We start from the raw sequence: 22729 nt of genomic DNA on the forward strand, positions 1-22729 counted from the left end.
TCTGATGATCAAGAGTTTTGTGGTTTTCCTGTGGCCATTAATTGTCATCAGACTGAGTATCTCTATTCATATTTAAATGAGCTCAGAGCTTAAACCCAGCCAGTCAACAAAAGCTCTTTGAAGCAGCTGCTTATCCACTGCTCACCACACGCTGGATTGTGTTCTGCTGGTGACATGTATGGCTCTCAAAGCTTTGGTGTGGCTAACTGGGAGGGTGGAGACCAGTTAGGAGTGACAGCCAAGACTGCGGTTGCCTCTGTTTTCAAATGGACACCACGGTTAAAATATTTTACAGCCCCAGTCTTTCATTTTGTTCAGTGATTCCCAGGCCGGGAGGGCAATATCAGTATTTTGTCTTTTTTACTGAAAGCAGACTCTTCCTCCAAGTTAAGACGAATGTAGAAAATAAGCCTCATGGTTGTAATGGAAAAGAATTTCTGTAAAAATGCTGTTTTTATGGTAGGGATCTCACAAGATTTTTATTGGGTTACTATAATGTTTTGTGATGCACCGTGAAGGTTAGACTACATACAGTAATATTATGAACGACACCCTGCAGTAATGAGTCACTGCAGTAGCTTAGCATTGACCACATTCGGCTTGAAACATGGCTTTAGAATTGTTCCCCCTCACATGTCCAAACACAAGTACTACAGTCCTGCAGGCCTGATTATTGAATTGTATTCCCTATTATCCACACCCATAAGGGTGATTATGGGTGACTATGATTATATCTGATGAGTAATACCAGACTTCATTCTGGTCCTCTAGTTGTGTTGATTGTTCAGTGTGTTGAGGGTAGGTTATGTTGCCCTTAATGGGGGATTGAGTGGCGGTGTAAACACTTGACTCTACTACAGAAACAAAATGAGATTTAATTATGAGGAAGACTGCTTACTTAGCTGTGATTTATTTTGATATTTGTGTCTTAATATGTTTTCAATTTATCCTTTGCTGAGCTAATCAACAGTTTCAGGATTTCTCACTTCTGCAAGTCAGCAATACCATGCCTGTTTGTAAGCTTCTCCGCCCCTTTTGAGGTCTTGGTGGGTGGTGAAGTGTGGTGTGCTGTGAAGGCTGGTTGGCCCAGATACCATGATACTGTGAAAGTTCTGGGATTGATCTTCACTGAGCCACAGAGCATTCAATTTGAGATTCAGGGACCAGGCTGCCATTATCTCTGGCACAGTAGACAACCTGTTGATCATATACTGTAGTCACATTTGTATTCACAATTTTAGGAAACGAGCAGTGGGTTTTTAATGTTGATTAGCTTAATTGTTTAGCCATTTATAATTATGTATTAGCTAAACTTTTCTTCTCTTATGAAACATAAATTACACAACCCATCAGTACAGGCATTTGTAGCAGTACTATTATTTTTTAGCAATATGTTTTTGGGTTATCTGTCCTTCCACCCCCATTCTTGTGAACGTGTTTTCTCAAAAACGCATTGAGGGAAAAACGCATTGAGGTCACTGTAACCTCACAAAACACATTTTTCATATGAATTGATATCAGAAACGTCAAAGGTCATCATAATATTCTGCAAAGATGTTCTGGTCATTATTTAACACCATAGCTCAGGAACAGCAACTTGACTGGTGCACGGTGGCATACAGCTGCAAGGTGGTGATTGTAGTTAGTATGCTGCAGGCTGCTGTCCTATCCTCCCCTGAACTTCCCCACAAATACATCACAGTACTTCGTTAAATCCATCCGTCCACTCTTTGTAGGCCTGGGATGTGCTGTTTTTGGTCGAAGCCTGATTACTGTAATCCTGGCAGAGGGAGAAGATTGGGACATGCTGCTCAATAAAACATTCAGACAAAGAACTGCAAAGCCAAAGACAGACACTCACAGCAGACTCCAAGTCTCTTTCTCTCACACCAGCCGCTCCTCCAGGCTTTTGTTTATGACTTTCTGCCGGTGTGTGGAATGCCACTTGTAATTAAGTGCACTCCAGAAAACTGCACAGGAGAATCAAAACCCCCTTACAAAACCAGGGTGTTTGACATAGACTACACAATTTTTGCCATAAGTGATTGGTAAGGGTTTGGGGCAGGGCAGATCTGGAGAATTTGAAAAAGGTTATTGCTTCTTAAAATCCAGGTCGGAAAGTATGGGGAGGAAATCTATAATTAAAAGTATGAAGGAAAGTCTTTTCTTTCCAGTTACCATATGAAGTGTCCGTCTTCAACTTCCATCATTCCTAGATCTATTAAGATGACGTGCGGTTTGTGCATTATTATGAATTCATAGAAAGGTCAGCATGTGTGCCCACTTGGCCCATCCTTAATTTACAAAGGTTATATAGTATTGATGAAGTAACAAACTGAAGAGTTAATCTACTGTAGTCTCATTTTAAAATAAAGGAATCTGCAACAATATGCATTTGACATTTAAAATGCCTTCCTATAGACAGCTGTAGAATTTTCTTTATGAGCAACATCAGTGGCAATTTGTCCTCCACTCTATGGATTATGTTGACAATGTGGTATGTACATATTGTCAACATACTGTCCTTGTCATTGTCTGTTCTTTAACATGGGTTATTAGGAACACACAGGTGAGCAAATTGTCTTTACACCAGCAGGCCAGATGACTGTTTTCCTGTCTGCAGAACACAACTCTGCCTTCCGAGCGTGTAATGACATGCTTAGCTGAGTCTGTCATCAACTATATGGCTGGATTTACCTGCCTGGTGTCTTCCGCTCTGTCCTCAATCATTGCTCTCAGATTAGATGGAAATACAGTAGGTTTTAAATAGACACTAAACAGATTAGCTGAGCGATTATAAAATAGTTATGATGAATAATTTCTTGCTCTCTTTGTAGAGGTTTTTAAGATGAACCTACTCACCGGCCTGTTTGTTGTACCATGTAACTGTTTACAATGCTGAAGTACAGACAGGTTGCTGACAGATGTAGGTGCTTTGAGTTGAGTTGGTCATCTCCAGGGGATGAGCCAGGTGCTTGTATGTTGCATACCACATTTGAAGTCGCTCCTCACCACAGACCTGACCAGGAAGGATGTCATTTGTGGAAAGCTGCATTTAGTTTTCTTCAAGAAGCAGGTGAAAAAAAGAGTAGGATTTGGGGAATTTGCAGACCGGTTTCAAAGCAGGAGTGACAAAGGCTGTCTTTGCTTCTCAACTTAATGTGCGACAAAGCAATCAAGAGCAGTCATTGTGTTGTGTAAATGCATATTACAAATGAAAAAAAATGAGAGAAAAACGTTTTCCCCTTCCGGTCAAAAATGTATTTTTCTTCTTGTTCCTACAGTTGAATGTTTGAGCTTCACTTTGTAGACTTATGTATGTGCAGAGTTTGACACTAGAAAGCTGTTTTCACAGTCATTGCTGAAAGTGTAAAAAAAAAAAAAGATTTTAAGAAATGGGCCTACAAGCATGATTTGTGACATCACAAATTGTTGGGAAGCCAATCCTGGTCCAATATTCAGCATACAAAAGTTATGCTGAATATTGACTATTCAAGTGAAGCTTGAAGCCTCCAATATACAAACACTGGAAATGGACTTTATAGTAAAGTAGTTTAACCTTTTAATGACTACTATATTGAGGGAGGAGTAGATGCAATTAAAATAATCTAAACATTATATAACTTTCTATGGAAATAAAACGATATCAGAAAACACATGATAAGTCAAAGTAAAGGGTTTTATATAGATCTTAAAACTTGTCTTATCTTAAAATAAAAAAAAATTTAAAAAATAGATTTTCTTTTACTTTGATCATGTGATTTGTCTCTTCTGTGCCTCTGCGTCAAGAAGAGCACACCTGAATATTCTACTTCTCCACTCCCTTCCTTCCTTCCTTCCTTCCCCTACACCCCTCAAGGCTCCTGTCAGGGTTAAGCTGTGAGTTGTATCTCCAAAATCTGCCAGTCACTGTACAGCAATGCGTGTCATGTAACTACCTGTTCATACATGGTGTTACTCCGACTGTGCAGTATAACCTAGAGAAGGCCTCATCATCAGTCATACTGTATTGCATTGTAGCCGCCACTCTCCGTCTCTTTGGATTTTTCTCTATTGTCTAAGCTATTTCTCCTCAGGCTGTGCAAACTCTACCTGCCCCGTTTAGCGCTAGCATTATCTGTCAGCCGCACTGTATTCAGCAGACAGTGGCCCTGTGTGTTCACATCTACTGTTCTGGCCTTGTGCCCGGTGGATAGGGTGGAGGACAAAGCAGCAGAGGATTTCACATTATTTGTAGACAAAACAAGCTTTGAGACTCAGAATGAGTTATCCTTTGCATCTTGTTTGCTGCAACACTGTGGTGCACGCTTGTATTAGTCAGAAGTAGACTAGTTGTGCCCTTGTGTTGTGGCTTGTATTAAGCTACAGAGATTGCATGGATATAATATGGGGCATACATACCACACAATGGCTGCTTTATGCCACAGCATGATGTCATGAATCTGTCATCTGTTCTTGTGGATACGAGCAAGCTGAAGAGGTCTGGCTGGAAATAGCACCAGTTTTCTTTTTTTTTTTTCGAGAGGAGGCCTTTGACAGAAACTGTCACCTCTGGATACAAATTGTACATCTGCAAACAAAGGCTGTGCTGCTGAGGAATGCAACGTCTCTCCTGCCCATGCAGGTCCAAAGGTCTCTCCTGCCTCAGCATGCTAATGCCATTACCCTGGGCTAAAATGTGCAGTTGCTATTAAGTCGAAACGTCACATTGACCTCTGCACCCTAAATGCTTATACATACTGTAGTTGATTTTATTTTAAGTCATGTCAAGAGTCAAGTCTATTAGTAGAATATAACTACCTGGGGAAACCTATAGAGAGATGATAACATTCTTGAATTTTGGTTTAAGTTAAAATATCTTCCACTGCCTGAGGCTTAATGTAACCTTTCTTAGAATCAAGCATGAGAATGGACATTTCAGGAGCTTGAGTAAAAGTGCTTTTAAATGGTACAAGTAGTGGTTGCCTTCAGCTGTATTATTTGATTGTATTTGATCTCTTATCTTAAAGTGTGCAAAAGTCTACTTGTGGGAATCCGGGTGATTTAAGTCTTATTTAAATTTGCTAATTTTGATAAGGCCACAGCTGAGTAAACTAATCGAGGGATGCATGTTTACTATTTACTCACTTTTATTATCACAATAAACAAGAGTAAAACTGAACATGAACCTGATTTGAATAGCTTTGTTTTAGTTACAGAAACCCCCAACATCCTTCTTTTACAATGGTTACTCCACAGGGCATGGCCTATCGATTATAATGGTGGGCAAGCCTGTTTGTACCCTTGACATTACACACACCCACAATTAGCATATGAGAGTGTTGTGTACACTTCAACACGTGGTAGTGTCAACAGTCCCCAGGAGCACCATGAGAGATTCTTTTGTTTTCATTCACCCATTCATTTGTCTGAATTAGCGTTGGTTCAGATTCTGATGTTGACACAAAACGTACCAGACCGTGACCACAACACAGCTTCTGCTGTGATTGAGTATCAGGGAACAACAAGTGTGGTTGGGCTTTCGGGGAGTGACTGGTTAACGTATGCCAAGCCATAAGTGCCTTACTTGTGATGTAAGGAAACACATTTGGGAATACTGTTCGTATAAACCTGTCTATTTTGCCATTTCATGACGTTTGTCTTTTTCCCTCAGGAATGTGTGTCGGCGTAGTTCATCCCCCTTCATGCTGCTGACTGAAGAGCTTCTGCAGGAGAAGAGCAGCAAGCATGGACGTGGAAGACTTTCCTCCCCCACCTCCTGAATGTAATGTCAACAAAGCTTTGTCACTCACACATGCTATGCACTTTGCCCTTAACCACATAGAGCAATTTGGGAAATATGATATGACAAATGTGTTATACATAGGCCGGTTAGCTCAGTTGGTTAGAGCGTGGTGCTAATAACGCCAAGGTCGCGGGTTCGATCCCCGTACGGGCCACAGGTTTTGAACTGAGATTTATGGAACAGAAAAAGTTAAAGGTTGTTCCAGTTGAGTCTCAACATATCAACACAGGGCTGCTACCAGACTCCACTCACATGTGTTTGGCAGTCTGCTTTTGAGAGAAAGATTACACTATGAGAACAGTAGTGTCACCTGCTAGCTTCTGTAGTTCATCTTGTGGCCAGATCACTTCCTGGAGGGCTGGTGGTGAAGCTGCACAGTCCGAGTAAACAACACAGATTCCTCTCCTCCACTGTGGAGTGTGTGGGCAGAGGAACGAGGGAGTAAGGAGGGTAAAATGTGCTGCGCCGCTGTGAATACCAGACAATGTGCCTCAGTATCAGGCTGAATGCTGCTGCTGCAGCACGCACGCACACACATACAGACACACTGAAACACACAGCCTCCAGGGATAGACACAGGCCAGAGAAATGCTTCGTCTCCAGCTGGCCGGTCACTTGCTTTGTTGCCAGGGCGATGCTGGAGCGGATTGCAACTCGGTGACTCATTTGAGCAGATCATTATGTAGCAGAGTGGAGATGTGGCCCGCAGAACAGAATCCATATTGTAATTATGAATTGACAATGAACAGCTCAGCTACGTATGTGTGTCAGCGTGCACACACACTTGCATGTATACTTCTCAATGATCTGGTACTTTGCACAAGGGGAGGAAGATGAGAGGAGCCTCCAAAGTGAATATATTTTTTTAATTCCAGTTTAGGGTTAGGGTTTAAAAGGGGGGGTGCTAGAGGAGGGGTCATCAACTACATTTGTCCAAGCGCCATTTTTTTCTAAGCAGACACCTCTGGGTGATGGATCCAAATAAAAAACAATATTTAGGTCTAATAAGCTTGTTAATGTTTAGTATTTGTCACATTTTTACAAAACTGATGTTCTTTTTGTGAGCCTATAACAGTGTGAACAGACTCCTAAGAAACATGGGAAATCCATTATAATGATTGATACTTAGCTAGAAAGTGCACTCAGACCTCTGCCAAAGAGGCAGTCAGAGCTCAATACCAAAACCCCAGCTGAACTACCAATGAATGAGTCCCTATCTTAACAAAAAAAACTCCTCTTTGGGATCTCAGGAAGTACAACAAAACACTCAGTTTGAAACTCAATTAAACAATGTACAACAGACCCTTCTTGTGTCTACTAGATAAGCCCAGTAATTCTCTGTCAACTATGGAGTTACTTCCTGACTTCCAGTGCCCTGTCAGCCAAAGGGAAGGGCCAGCTTGGGCGCCGGGCGGTTTGATGGTTGGTCCACAGATTAGAGAGGAAGGAGTTAGGGAATAATCTGATTCTGTAAAATGAGTGAATGAAATGGGACTTTTTGGTTCGTTGCCAGGATTAGAAAGCTAATCAAAGATCGCTGTCAAGACAGACTGGGCCTCTTGTACTAGTAAGTCAGACTGGTGCATTCATCATTCATACGTTCAATATTCTGTCGGCCAGATGGGAAGCTTTGGTGGGCCTAATGTGGCCCATTGGCAACCAGTTGACGATCACCGGGCTAGAAGATCCTCACATGGTAATGTGCGTGTATGTGTGTACAGACATGTGTGCTTGCACCGCAAAGTAAGGTCAGCATCGAGCACAATCTGTGTAATTAAGCTGCAAACATGCATACCCAGACAGCCAACTTTCATTGGTCTGATCTACACACGGTTGCAGATGTTTTATTGAACGGTCAGTTGTGACTTGTCATCTGGCCAAATTCAATCAGATCAGGTCCTGGTCTATTCTGGCGCAGTCAAGTGTTTCACATTGGCACAACAGAGTGGATCTGACTGCATGTAAGGGCATTTAATGCGAAATTATGGAGAATTTAAACAGTGTACGTTTATGTGGGATTATGAGGTCAAAATGCCGAAACCCGGGATCGAACCAGGGACCTTTAGATCTTCAGTCTAACGCTCTCCCAACTGAGCTATTTCGGCCTTTGGATCAGTTTGTGCCAGAAGTTAAGTTGTGCAAACTTTGAATTCTCTGTTTTCTGGATTACCTCTGACTATTAGCTAGCTGTGCCTTATCTCTGTGTCCCACACCCTTCATTATAGCACAGATGGAAAAAGACAGATAGCATCTCTCTTTCCAGGTTTGCTCTTTACACCTCTCTTCTCGTGAACTGAAGTCATGGGTGCAGATGGACATGGGGTCACAAAGGTGACCTGGAACATTAGTCACAGACCATTCCCTTACACACTGACTACAGGGTAGAACGACTACCTGTCAGTGCCTGAGGGAATCGTTCCGGTGATTTAGAGCTGTGTATATTGCTGTGAGGGACTTCAAAGTTAGTGGGTAGGCCACGGGGAGTTTCTTTTAGTTAAGATTTACTTGGTCACTATCAGTGGACTGCTGAAGCCTGAAGGCATAACACAGCATGTTGCAACAGTGACAGTGGTTGTTTTTATGGTAATTGTGTGTAAAGAATAACCTTGTCAGCTTACCATGAAATGGTCACATAAATGCTTAAAGGGGCACCATGTAGTTTTGGAGAAGAAATTGAAACTCAGAATTTGAATATTTACAATATTAATGACGTAATAATACAAACTCAGAAATATTCATCTTTTGCCAAACTGAATAAAGAAGCTGTTCTCAGAGAAAAATAAGGTCCCCAGAACAATATTGGAAACTAGAGAGGTGGCCGGGTTCGCCCAATATAAACATAGAAAAAGCAGTATGACATTTTGTTGTCCTCTAAGAGCAGTTTGTTTATTCAGTCTATTCAGTCATGAGCGTTTGTTTATTGTCATTTATTTAGGCTTAAAAAAAATCTGTCAATGAAAATTGTTCTTTTCTGATTAGAATATCCTCCCCAAAACTACATAGTGCATCTTTAAGTTGACTGAGTCCTGCGTGAAACCTGTTGGAAATGGTAAACATACAGATTTTGATAGGTGTCAAGAGGAAAAGGTGTAGCTGAGGTGTTGCAGGCTTTACAGATGTTTGTGCAGGACTAAGAGATGGCTAGGGGGGAGGGAGAGGTCAAAATGCCGAAACCCGGGATCGAACCAGGGACCTTTAGATCTTCAGTCTAACGCTCTCCCAACTGAGCTATTTCGGCGAGTGTCACAGAGGGGGCCATCTGATCCTGTTGTTCTGGAAATGAACCCGGAATAAACTTGGAATTTTGTGTTTTCTTTGGGAACACAGTCAGGATATGAGAGCAAGACTTTAGACTGTACGCTAATACAGTCATGATGTGTCTACTGATCACAGTGCTCACAAAGAATTTGAGGTATGCTTCCGAGTAAAACTTTGAAAAAGGTAGAATATCATTCTGAGAAATTAAGGAGACCCATCTATAGGAAAATCCGGGTTGAATGAAGGGAGTGGGAGTTCCTTCCATCCAGGCTCTGTGGTTTTTGCCTCAGTTTATCCTTCTGTGAACCCTGTTTAAATGATTGCCTAATATTTTCCACAACATTGAATTCAGTTTGAATTTTTTTGAATGTTTGTCTTTCACTGCTCCAGTGAATGAAACCTAATACTGTCTTTACATATTCAGCTCTAAGGGCCAAAACATGAAGCGAGCTGATGAAAGTTGAGCCCCTGCATTCCTAATCCTTTTACTCTCTCATGCTCTTAATTGAGCTTCAATGATTCAGGCCTACAGATCAGAAATAATGCAAAACTCAGGCTGTGCTAGTCACTGAAGGGAGTCACAGCTCTCCTTCCTGCTGGCCTAATTGCAGTGTGGAAACTGGAAAGACATTTGTTGTTCCCTTCCTGTCTGCTGCCAAGTGAGTGCTCTGAAGTGAACGTGACGCCTTTGAACGCTAACTATAACGTGTAGCTCTGCCCTAGTTTGTTTTTGCTATAAAGTAGAGCAGCTTATGTGCTGTTTTGGTGCAGAACCTTGATGTAAAAATTTCTGTAAGAAAATATACTGCTTTAGTAGACCCCACCCTTAATTATAAGTCTGCATGTGGCTCAGTCTTTTAACTTTAGAAGCCCAAGGACTAAAACTGCCACCCACAGTGTATCTGTTAACGTTCTGTAAAGAAGTCTGTGAGTTAAAATCCTAAATAAATTTCACTTATGTTTTGCCAAATCCCCCAAAGCATACAGTGTGGTATGTTGACTGCCAGTCATCCCAGAGTCCTACTCCACTATAGTTGACAATCTACGATATATTTAGACAATCAGACAAGTTTTTAGCAGAATTTTAAATATTAGTGCTCTTTGTGTAGTTCCCATTCACAAGACTCTATAAATTGCAATTGATAAACCCAGTTGTCCAACAGTCCCTGCCCGTTGTTGAGTCTTTGAATCTTTGAATATATTTGATCTGTTCCGATTGGGTTGGGTGATCTAACTCATCTCTCAGACTATAAATTGTGAAAGCTGTGTATTGTTGGATATTGTACATTTTCTGGACACTCAGGTGTGATACAGTTTATGGATGCAATAACAAGATGGTAATGTATGTTTTTCCAGTGAATTAAATACCTGACAAAATTCAATATTGCCTCCAATGTCAAATATGACCACATATATAAAAGGGAAAACTTCTTCAGCAAAAAGTCAAAAGTTGACAAATCTTTATCGTCTCATGGTATATATTATATATATTATACATATTATATCACCCACCACTCTATCTCTCTGAACCATCTCTCTTTTTCCAGTATTGGCAGACAGCGTCCCCTTTGCAGATGAAGATGAGGGGGAGGCCTTTGACTTTGACGACAGTGGTGACGACATCCCTGAGGCTGATCGCCTGCCCCCAGCACCTCCAGCTCCTCTAGCCTCCAGCAGCACAGATCAGTGCCAGGACAAGATGGTGGCCAGTCACCCTGAGGGCAATATCCCCAGCCCGAGCCCACCAGCACCTTCCAACACACCTGACACAGCTCCATCATCAACAGACACAAAAGTTGCTACGAGCAGATCCTCCACAGCAGGTGGAGCGACAGCAGAAGGAGAGGGGACATCTGCTGTTGAGGGCACTGATGACAAGGAGACAGATTTACCACCACCTCCACCCCCTCTCGTTGACGATGACGTAGAGACAGATCCTGGAAGAACAGGTCTGCAACCAAAAAGTGTTTACATTTTATTGTTGGCTCCAGGGGACTGAGAGTATTTGAACCCTTTTTAGCCTGTCCTCTCTGCACTACAGCTGGAAATTAGTTGAGCACAAACAATGCAATGTCTATTTTCTAACATCAATCAAAATGTCTCCACATTCTCCTGTCATGTTTGTGTACATTATCTGGCTCTAATCCAGCCCCTTCAACTCAGGCTGAAGTGAAGCAGTAAAGTGGGGCAGTCTGTCTCTCTCATGACACCTTGTATCTCTGGCTGCCTGGTGCAGGGGGTTGTCTGGCTTTTATCACTGAAAACCGTGACAGCAGCAGCAGGCAGGGCCAGGCTCTACTTATTCTCACTCACTCACTGATTATGTAGTATTGTAGAGCGGGACGTCAACACTGCACTCATTTTTCAGTTGTTTCCCTAACAAACATGCATTGTTTGAACAATTATGCACACCTTGTATTGTTACCATCATGAGAAACCTCACATTCAGAGCATATTCTGTGTTTCTCGCCTCTCCAATTTACTGCTTTAGCAATAAAATGTCAACTTTTACCATACTCTGTAACCTTAACTAAAATTGCTTGAATAGGCTCATTCTGAATGACCAAATGGTCTTTGGAAATGTATCCTCACTCAGAGGCTCTAAAACTGAAATCAGCTGTTACAAATATATAGGCAAAGGGAATCTTCTCAAAACAAGGCTTTGCACCACCTGTGCAGATTAGTTTGAAGAACAAACAAACCACAGATGTGGGAGAGCATTGGTGGTTCACACATGATCCATACAAGCAAGTGTTGTAGTGTGAATGCCTGACTGTTAATGTTTAATTGATGAGTAAAATTCTATAGGTATTAGAAATGACAAAAATTCTGAATCATTTGGTGTTATGTGAGTAATTTTTTCAAACTAGAACTTAAATGGATGGAGTAAAAACATTTTTGAAAGTGGTTCCTAGTAGTAGTTCCAGAAGTTATTAAACAGCAGTGACTTTTACACCCAGCCTCTGTGGGTCTGTGTCTATAGTGAGTATAAGTAGAATAATAATCAAATTAAAAAATATTGTTTAATTACAAATAAGCCAATCATGAATTTTTCAATATCATATTGCTGGCGCAGCATAGTTTTGATGCATCTTGTGATGAATCTTCCTTCCCTCACCAGGCAGGGAGGGCCAGGATGCATCCATCGACGACCCTCACCCTCCACAGGCCGTCCCCAGGACCTCCTCCCAGGGCAAAGTCAACCCCTACTCTGTGATTGACATCAATCCTCTCCAGCTGCAGCAGCTTGAGCAGCAACATGGACCCTCCTCTTCGGCCTCCTCACCAATAGAGCCAAAGGAACGAGCAGGAGAATCCCAGGATACCCACACCAGCCCTGCCGGCATCACCTCAGGATATTCTGTCCCAGTGCCCTGTGGCTATGCAACCCCCTCCGGTGTACCACTCATCACACCAGCTTACACCACACCCGTCATCATTCGACACCTCTCAGTGGACGAGGATGGTAAAGTAGAGCCTGCAGCAGTGGGGAATTTGGAAATTACCTTTCTAAATAATGACTCATTAGATAATTATGTGGTAGACCAGGTATACGCCGATGTTTATTTTGAGATATCTACAACAACTGAAAACTCCCTGCATATCAAGGCCGTGATTATTCTTTACTCTGAGTGAAATTCTTCTTCTCAGGCCTAGAGATACAAGGCCATGACACGTAACTGCTGTCTCAGCTTCAGCTATCCTGTCCTTTCTTCTTTCTCTTGTTTTTCCTAAAGCCTTGCCACAAGGAAGTAGTGACTAAATTTAGCCCAGCCCAAAGATCTGTGTGTTGGCTGTTAGGATTTTCCGGTTTCCCTAAAATCTAGCAGCAGCTGAGTTCAAGCCTGTGGCCTGGCATGCTGAGGAGTCTGATTACACTGTAATTATCTTGCAAAGGTTACACCAGATTGAAATACTTAGATGTTTTAGTAAGAGTTTAGAAAGTCATAGATGTGTGCGATGAAGTCAAGAAGTTCTGAACTCTTTTTGCTGTGTTGTCTTCATATGAGAGATCTCTTTGTCATGACATAACAAGGACATTTTGCTACAGTTATCACTTTTGCCAATGCATGTTTATGATAAAACATATCTTATAGTGGACTTTAAAACCAGGTACATGTGTCAAGGGAAATGTTTGGAAGAACATTTCTAAGAAATTGTCATCTGAACTAAATCATAGGTAATTAAGGAGCTATGGAGTCATCAGTGACACCTGGTGGCAAATAAAAAAAGTTGCAACAGAGGATCTAAGTTTTCGAATTGATTTATACTTTGTTTTTTTTTGTTTTTTTACAAATCTCTCAAAATATGTCAGTGTTTACCATTTTAGAGTCCATGCTTTTATCAGTACTCTACGAAAGTATACCTTGCTCAAATTTATATTAAAGCTTTTGTACTTGAATCACGAGAACTGTGCAACCTAAAAAAAGGGTTTCATGCAAGAAAGTGTATAGTGCTGTAGAGTTTCTTTGTGTAATCTTTCTCTCTCTTCTCCTTCAGTCACTGTGGTTGGGACTGGCAGCACCTCTGTCGACAGGTATGTGGCACCTACACAGCTAGAGCATGTCTATACTGATCATTTGTTTGGAACATGTAGTGCTATATCACAAGAGAAGCATGCAAAGTATACTCCCCACTTACAGTGTAGTTATAGTTATACTAAAAGATTGCCACTCTCATGTCTGTGGTAATACATAGAATAACATCACCTTATTAATACAGAAAAATGCAATCATTTTTGATATACACACAAAAAAATGTATTTGTTTGTAGGGTAATAATCAGTTTGTTTGCATGTTTACTCAAGTGTTTTCAGTGAAGAGTATCCACCTATTAGAGAAGAGGATGCTTTGGCTAAATGGGCGTCAGATCCTGCCAACACTGCATGGATGGAAAGTAAGGAATGATATCCACCACAGATGTGTATCTAGTTGAGATCCATGTATAATTTCCATGGAAAGTGTACTGCTGTTGTTGGTTTGATTGTCTGTAATTGCCTCTGCACACACAGCGCATGCCTTCAGGGTGCTATTATGTTTTTTTGGACGCTGCTGAATTTCCAGACTCTTCCTTCCCCATTCTTTTGAGGAAGCAGCCCCTTGTGTGTGCACTTTTCTTTTAGATCCCCCACGCATTACATCCTGTTTGTTGTGTGAACAACGATAGCTATGTGATGTGAGAAATCATGCATTGATTATTTTCAACATTTGCCTCAGATCCAGATGAGGTGATTTACGATGATGTGCCCAGAGAGAACTCTGACTCCAACACAGGTTTGTGATTTATTTATTATTCCAGTGTTTTACAAATTCAGCATTTCCTTAAGCCTGTCCGTGGTGCTCACTTTCGCTTCCGTCGTCTTTTTTTATTTATTTTTACTTTTAACTTTCATTTTCAAATTCAAATTCATTTTGGCTGTTTCTTGAAAATATGATGCTGATCACTTGCAATCCAAGAAAATAGCCACTCAATTAATATAACCTTTTCTTACGCTGTGATTTGATAAAAAATAGTTTCATTTTTGCTGAGGGTTTTAACAGAGACCTTCTAATATAATGCCATGTTGTGCAACACCACAAAGCTATGGCATTGAAAATTAAATTGTAAAATAAGCACACTTCCTCTGGGCAAAAATGGTACGATATAAGCTTTACCAAGACAGCATTTATTTAAGACCATTTGATTTGAGTGCAGCATATTGTTGTTGTGTTCATCGGCATGTACTCTTCCATACAGATCCTGATGAGATGATCTATGATGACGTGGAGTTTGGTGAGGAGGGGGGCTGCAACAGCTCCCTTGACAATGGCTGGAGCTCGAGTGAGTTTGAAAGCTATGACGAGGCCAGTGACGGGGAAGGTCGGCCCGAGAACGGCCTGCCCCACGCTTTCATGAGAGGAAAGCCACCCCAGAGGAAAACCCATGTGTGTATAACAATCATCCTCCCATTTCTCTGTTAGCCAATAATCATGTCTTGTGTCAGTATACTGTTTATCTGTAGGTGGATGGAGGACAGCAGTGGATGAAGTGCTCTTACTGTGATTTTACTTAACCTTTGGTCAGATTATTGACGGATCAAGATCTAATATTGTACAGTCCACTCATTTGCTTCTTCAGACATGAGAGAGATCTTTCTGGCTTTCAGTCAGCTTGCTTCACTCTGAAATGTTTTGGCTTGTGGTTTTGAGAATTTAACTTCACTTTGGTTTCAGTGTGCCATGGTCAGAATGACTGCTTTAGGCAAAAAAAAAAAAAGCCAGTTTCCCTCGAAAGACTTCTTCAGCAATTAGTCGATTAACCGATTAGTCGATCGAAGGAAAGATAATTCCCAACTAGTTTGATAATCAATAAATTGTTCCAGTTATTTTTCAAGCAAGAATGTCAAACATTTGCTAGTTCCAGCTTCTTAAATGTGAGGATTTCTGCTTTTCTTTGTCATTAAAGATAGTAAATGAAAAGTTTTTTGGTTTTGGACTGTTGGTTGGACAAAAGAAGCAATTTGAAGACGGACCTTTGGAAATTGAGATGAGCATTTTTCACAATTGTATAGATTAAACAATTGATCAGTAATGCATATAATTGTTAATTGCAGCCCTACTTAGAAATAATTTGATGAAAACTACCCCCAATAATTTGAAAGCTATTTTATTTCTGTATTATATACTGTATTTTGTACATTTAATGTGTTAAGTTGTATGGATTTATAAATGATAGTGTTGATTTTTTCAACACAAAGGAAGAAAATAGAAAAAAACATTAGATCTAAGTATGTTGTCAGAGAGTATTTTTCCATATTTCAGTGGCAAAAACAATGCCGATTAACATGGAGCAAGGAAAGCATACACCCTCGAAAAGGCAATTTCTTCCCCTGATGCATAGTTGAAATGGGTTAAATAAAAAGAAATTGACTCAGCAGTCAAGTAACACACCTATGTAGGTTGAAGTGACCTTGCTGTGGATTTAAGGTGCAAGTTCAGTCCAAAACCATAACCAGTAACACCTGCTTTGCTTTTGTTTAGCTCTCTCAAGATCTGACACGCTTGAAAGAACACTATGAGAAAAAGATGAAAGATCTAATGGCAAATACAGTGGGAACGGTAGAGCTGCAGCAGCTAAAACAGAAACACGAGCATAAGGTAAACTACCTGAGGCTCACCTCGCCTGTCTGTGCTAGACAAAGTAGTCCCAAACCTTCACTCTCAGTCTAGTTAACCACTCTGGGCGTCTCTCACTGACTCGGTACCCTCATCCTGCTCTGATGTGAATGACTTGTGGTGGTGATGGTACTGGTGATGGGTTTGCATTAAGTTCATTTAACTTCCCTGTCTGCTGCACTGACATGCTTCTTTATATGTTTATGCATTGGAGGCTGTGAAGCTGAGGATATATTCTTGAATACATTCTACAGTAAACTGAGACACCAGCAATTGGGTTTTGTTTTTGTTTTGTTTTTTCGACTAGTCAAGTGCCCGTTGAAAACATGCCACTGGCCAGATGCTTGGCCTCCAGCAATGCCGCTTGTAGCATTCTCAAGAACCGCTCATCCAAACAACTTCACACTCGACACTGTACCTCCCTAGGTCCTGAACACCTGCAATGACATAATTGCGTCCCCTAGCAGTGCTATTTACCTATTTGGGACAAGGCTTTTTGTACTCTCCCACTCTCAACACATTACACAGTATGTAACTTCTGTACGTCTAGTGGTAGTAATGCACTACTAACAAATGTGTCCCATAGATCTCAAGAACTTGCTCTCGTCGTTGCTCTTCCTTGCGTTCTCATCAATATACCCGCCAAGTGTGAAGTTGATCAGATGAACGGTTATCAAGAAAATTGAAGGACAGACAGACAGACAGACAGACAGACAGAGACTCCTTTTATATAAGGCAGTTTATAGCTATTGATTTAAGATGCTGTTAAAGGAGCTGAAAGTTGTAGCGTATCGTAACTAAAAACATTCGTCGCATTTACATTAGTAAGTAAATCAGTCATTACGTTATTAAAGCACTATGTTACTTTTAGCTGATGTCCCAGTTACTGTGTCATTCTCTGGTCACCTTCCCTCTCCTGTATTACAGGATCTGCCGTTTGTCTTCATCCCTACACTAACACTGCTCCTGTCCTGCTTAGCTCAGTTCAGTAGCTTCTTAACCATAGGTTTAGACAAAGTAACCTAACTTCACCTTGGATTAAAATTCTCGACTGTGAAATAGTAATGATCTTGTGGTACTTTTGTCAAACAGTTAATAGTGTATTTTGTCCCCTCAAAGATGCAAAAGCTGGTGAAGGCAGCCAAGGAAGGGACCAAAGATGGACTAGAGAAAACCAAAGCTGCAGTGAAGAAGGGACGCTCTTTCATCAAGACCAAGTCATTCTGTCAGGGTACGTAATCCTTAAGGGACATAAACAGCATTACACATCCTCCCTTACCTCTTCTGTTTATGTTAAGTCGGCATTAATGTGAACGTTTCAGTAGAGGGCCAGCACAGCAATTCTAGCCCTTCAGCATGATTGTGTTGTGTTTTACAGTCCTTTTCTTGCTTTCTCTTCTTAATCTTTTAGAGAGGAAGTCAGCCTGTTTTGAGGATGAGGAGTCTGAGCTTTTCATTGAGGTGGACTGTTTCAATGTTGAGCCAGTGCTGTCTCTAGCACCGGAAGGTCTTTCACAGCAACAGGTAATGAACATTTTATCCCAATTTATGTAACTTTTTACTGCATTTTCTGTTTTCTGTTAAAGAGAACAGTGTGAAAAACCTGTAGACCAATTGTTTGTTGTATCCCTCTTTAGCTGGTGAGAAGATGTATACTGGGATCTATACTGGAGAGTGAGAAGAACTATCTTGATGCACTAAAAAGGATATTAGAGGTATGCAAATACAACTGCAGTGATTGCCAAATCTTCTGTGAAGTGTTTGTTGTTACAGTTCACTTTGTGTGCTTTATCAGCAATATGAGAAGCCCCTGTCCCAGATTGAGCCGAGGCTGCTGAGCGACAGGAAACTGAAGATGACCTTCTATCGTGTGCGTGAGATTCTGCAGAGCCACTTCCTGTTCCAGATCGCCCTGGCAAGCCGAGTGGCCGAGTGGGACAGTCTGGAGATGATTGGGGATGTCTTTGTAGCATCGGTAAGCTGGGGCTGTAATTTTAAAGCCTTTTCACAAGAACTGCACCAATATATTGAACATAAATAGACTACATTAGCTGCAGTGGCCCTGAATTCACAGAATCCAGCTGTTTTGGAATTAGTTTGACATTTATGATGCAGCACAGCCAAGATGCTCCCTTTCTTACAGTCTTTCCACATGTCAAAGACACGCGCTACCGTACAGACACAAAAAGTTGCACTTTATCCTCTTATAGTATGTACTAACTCCACCCTCCTCTTGTCTGTGGCTATTTGGCAACTCATTGGCAAGGACTGTCAAAACAAAGGAACTCATCTCCCAAAGTCTTGCTCACGACATCACTTCCTTGTTTTTGTCCAAAAATCAACCTCTGGCATGACATCAGAGGAGCAGTGTGACCCATATGAGACACATTTGAAGTCTGCTCACTGCCCTCTCTCACCTCACAATTCTCATCCTACCTTAAAACAACAGGTCTTGCATGCTAAGAGCTTATTTAGGAAACTGGATTTTCCCTATTCCGTAGTGTATGCATGTTTAATCTGTAAACAATATTTAAAGTTGTTTCTTTGTTATTGTTGTTATTATTTTATGGTTTTTTTTCATTTGTTTGTTTTTTACCCAAATTGTTCTTTCCAGCACAGTGCAGTCCTTTAGAAACTCAAAAATATTTCATATTTTTTCAACAAACAGTTGTTTAACTGAAACACATTTCAGGTCATGATACAGTACAATTGTTTTGCATATCTACATGAAACATTTATAGTCTATGCTCCTGTGCATTAGGTTTGAAGAGCAGAAATTGGATCTTTAAAGATTAGTGGCAGTGATGTATATTTACCACTGTGAGAGCAGGACCCAGAGCGAGCTTGATGTCATCTAAAGCAAGGACAAGAAGTATGGTGTGCGACTGAAAGCCCACTCCTACGCAGAGCTGCCTCTTCGCCTGTACATCACAGCTCTGCCCCAAGTGCCTTATAACTGAACCAAATCCAGACAAAGCCATTTATTTACATAATAAACATATAGCTACTTGTACTTAGATGTCAGATATGATTAGAAAATTCCACTGAAAATGTAAGTCTGGAAAAGTATGGAATTTTGAAATGGGAAATATGTAGGAACCCAGTCTGCTACGTGACAAGAACGCATTGAATGCAAAAAAGGCAATTAAAAAAAAAAGATTAAAACCTTTGCACATTTAGGTGGTCAAACAACAGATCAGATTTGAAATCTCCAAATTTCTTGTGTGAGGAAATGTACCTATTATGATACTGCAGCTATGCTATTTTTAGGCCTTCTGAATAAAACAACAAAATACTTTTCCTGTCTCAGCCCTCCACAAAAAGACAAATAAGAACTTTCTGATCTGACACGACTATCTGCAGAATGATATGTCTTCTAAAACTGTTAAAAATCATGTGATGTAGTATGTTTCTGCGAGTCATAAATGTGTTAAAAACATGCCTGTTTCTCAACAGTTTTCAAAGTCCATGGTGCTGGATGCCTACAGTGAGTATGTGAACAACTTCAGCACAGCAATGGCAGTAGTAAGGAAGACGTGCGCCGCCAAACCTGGCTTCCTGGAATTCCTCAAGGTATGAGAGAACTGCACTCTGCTGTGTCATGAGTATTGTTCTTACATGGGGATCATTGTTTTCTTGAAAGACATACATATTTCTTCACAGTTGCATCATTTTTATTCTGAATTTGAAAAGAAAGAGCTTATAACTAATGGTTTTAAGCAGTCAAGTAAAATTCTTGCTGTTCAGCTGCTTGCTTGGTGGATTTCACATTAAATACAAGACATGCAAAATAATTTTCTTACAAAAATGCTAAATGAATATACTCAACAGTATATGAATTTGCATGGGAAATAGAACTCTGTACCATGCCAGCAGAATTGTTGGTCCTACTCCTCTACCAATTGCACCATTTTAAAGTCTTCAGACTGGCTCCTCAGTACACAGCAGTAACCTATCTTCTCACCAACAGCATCGCCAGGAGACCAGCAGTGACCGAATGACTTTGTATGGACTAATGATGAAACCTATCCAGAGATTCCCTCAGTTCATTCTGCTCCTTCAGGTATAATGAAAATCTATTTTAGCTCCTTTACAGTGAATTGCAAAATACAGACAGCAGACAGTGTGGTATGTACATTCACCAGCAGAGGGAGTACCATACACACATATCGAGGCACTTTGTGCTTACCACAGGGGGACTCCCGGAAACACTCCAAGGGGAAATGGTTTCCTCTGATCTTTTTTAATCCTGCCCTGGCATATTTGCTGTTTTCTGTGTCTCATGCAGAAAACCACAGACATAATATGGGACAGTACAAAAAACATGTATAACAGCAGTTTTATGCCAATCAAAATAGCTCCAGTGTTTATGATACCAGGAATTGTAAATCTTTTAATTCTGTTATTAAATTCTCACCATGTAATAGTAATGTAATGCATACCAAAGGCTGTAATGAAGTGCTGATCACTGAAAGTAGATTGGGGAGTGGAAAAAAGTGCTGCAGACTCTGGCTTCATATGCATTTACTTTTTAATTTGATGAGATTCAGCCCCTTTGAAGAAGGCCCGAGGGCCAAAATGTCATCAAGTTCAAAAGAAAAATGAATGTAGAGCAGACTTTCTATTAAATCCTCATCAGTCATAAGAATGTGTGTGACATAAATATAGAAAAATGGACCAGTAAGAGAGAGCGTGCTTTCCCCAAATGGTAACGGATGCAGTTTTGCAGACTTGGGGATAGTTGTGCATTTGCAGGATTTTTTTATTCCATGAATGAAATAATTTAAAAGCACTGGGAGATTGTTCCCCAGTGTGGCTAATTAACAAATGTTTAATGTGTGACTTGTCTGCGCATCCTCATCAGGACATGCTGAAGAACACACCAGTGGGTCACGCAGACCGTCTGCCCCTGCAGATGGCCCTGACCGAACTGGAGACGCTGGCAGAGAAGCTCAACGAAAAGAAGAGGGAAGCCGACCAGCGCTGCGAGATCCGTCACATTGCAAAGGCCATGAACGAACGCTACCTCAACAAGGTCTGTGCCCACCTTTCTGTGAGTGTGTGCTGACATGCATGTTTGTAGTTTGAATTGTGCAGTGTGATGCTGGAGCCATTGGTCGGTGGAGTCTAGTTTTGTCTGGTCAGTCATGTGTTTTATTACATCAGGGAGCCTTTCTGAGAATGTCTTAATTCAATTTTATAATTATTGAATTAAAACATGTGAGGTCTTAATTGCCACAAACATTGTATCCTATTTAATTTATCCATCTTTCTTTCTTTTAGTCCAGATGAGTCAAGCTCTTCACTGTCAAAATCCAAATTTTTGATGTGACAAATCTTTAAACCTACCAAGGAACCCAATTCTGCCTTTTTTATATCTGTCTTATACTTGCACTTACCTGTTGGCAAAATGTAGATGAAGGCAACGCACTCTCATAATCATGTTCCTACATAAAACCTATCTTTGCATGGGACCATATATACATTACCTTTATACTTACTTGTAATGCTCTACTAAGAAAAAGATGATCTGTCCAAAATTAAGCCTTAAATTTGGTTAAGAATGATCTTAACAAGCATTCAATTGAAGTGTCTGACACCCTGTATATGCTGACTGAGAAAACAGTCAGACTTGATGATGTACTCATCGCTCATGGTGCAAATATTTGGCTGATGTTTGATTCTTTCAGCATATGCTGTGGCATTCTCTCTGTCCCAGTGTGGGCGGCCACCAGGCACTTGAGCCTCACATTTTCTCAAGTATTCTCTTGCCTGAATAGCATCATTTTAGCGCATGTGCACAAACACCAGCTATCACCAAGTTGTAATTATTTGTCTATCTGCAGCCACCCACTCTGGCATCTGTGTAGAAACATGTGTTTACAAGATCCCCTACACGGGGCACAGGATTTTTGTTCCTCAAAGCCTTTGTTGACAGCCATATATTATATGCTGTTACCCAAAGTGGATGGTTTAACAGTAGATAGTGACAGGAAACAGCAGAAGAGGAGCAAGAGTTAGTTAAGTCTTTCTTCTCTGAGCTTGGTATTGTTAGCTAAATACCTTAAATCAGAGAGCCAAATTCCTGCTGTCTGTTCACATACTATCACTGTGACTTATCATCCATTAGCTTCTGAGTAATGGCAGCCGCTACCTGATCCGCTCAGACGACATGGTGGAGACGGTCTACAATGAGCGTGGTGAAATCATCAAAACCAAGGAGCGACGCCTCTTCCTGCTCAATGATGTTCTCATGTGTGCCACGCCCAATATCCGGTAGGAGCGACCACAAACCAGACCTGCTCTTAATCTCTCCTTTAATTTGTGCCTTCTCCTGTCTTTGGGTGCAATAACCTGTAATCTTTTAACCATTTTACAAATTTAGAAAGTAATTGTTCTGTGTATATTTTGTCTATCTATATCCTTGTTTGTATAATTCACTCTGCCTACTGTAAGGTGAATGCTAAATGCAACTAGGATTTCCCGCCAGTAAAAGTCCGTCTTACAGTGAACTAAACTGAAATTAAACTTA

At 40.8% G+C, this 22729-nt stretch overlaps 1 protein-coding gene across 2 annotated transcripts in view; it reads left to right on the forward strand.

Annotated features, from left to right (window-relative positions):
* The window catches only part of arhgef10 (Rho guanine nucleotide exchange factor (GEF) 10), a 53625-nt gene that overhangs the window by 1787 nt on the left and 29109 nt on the right, over positions 1-22729 (forward strand). The window contains exons 2-17 of one of the 2 annotated variants that reach the window (XM_084381115.1): positions 5654-5764; positions 10591-10992; positions 12165-12509; positions 13544-13580; positions 13851-13939; positions 14260-14316; positions 14780-14967; positions 16063-16179; positions 17317-17428; positions 17609-17721; positions 17835-17912; positions 17993-18172; positions 19654-19770; positions 20168-20260; positions 21062-21232; positions 22328-22473. In XM_084381115.1, coding sequence (XP_084237241.1) covers positions 5728-5764; positions 10591-10992; positions 12165-12509; positions 13544-13580; positions 13851-13939; positions 14260-14316; positions 14780-14967; positions 16063-16179; positions 17317-17428; positions 17609-17721; positions 17835-17912; positions 17993-18172; positions 19654-19770; positions 20168-20260; positions 21062-21232; positions 22328-22473 — 2282 coding nt within the window. In that variant the 5' untranslated portion in view covers positions 5654-5727. The remainder of the gene's footprint in view (positions 1-5653; positions 5765-10590; positions 10993-12164; positions 12510-13543; positions 13581-13850; positions 13940-14259; positions 14317-14779; positions 14968-16062; positions 16180-17316; positions 17429-17608; positions 17722-17834; positions 17913-17992; positions 18173-19653; positions 19771-20167; positions 20261-21061; positions 21233-22327; positions 22474-22729) is intronic. The other variant, XM_084381116.1, reaches the window with a different exon arrangement.

The sequence above is a fragment of the Pagrus pagrus genome, assembly GCF_965226575.1.
Source record: "Pagrus pagrus genome assembly, chromosome: 18".
Classification (NCBI taxonomy): Eukaryota; Metazoa; Chordata; class Actinopteri; order Spariformes; family Sparidae; genus Pagrus; species Pagrus pagrus.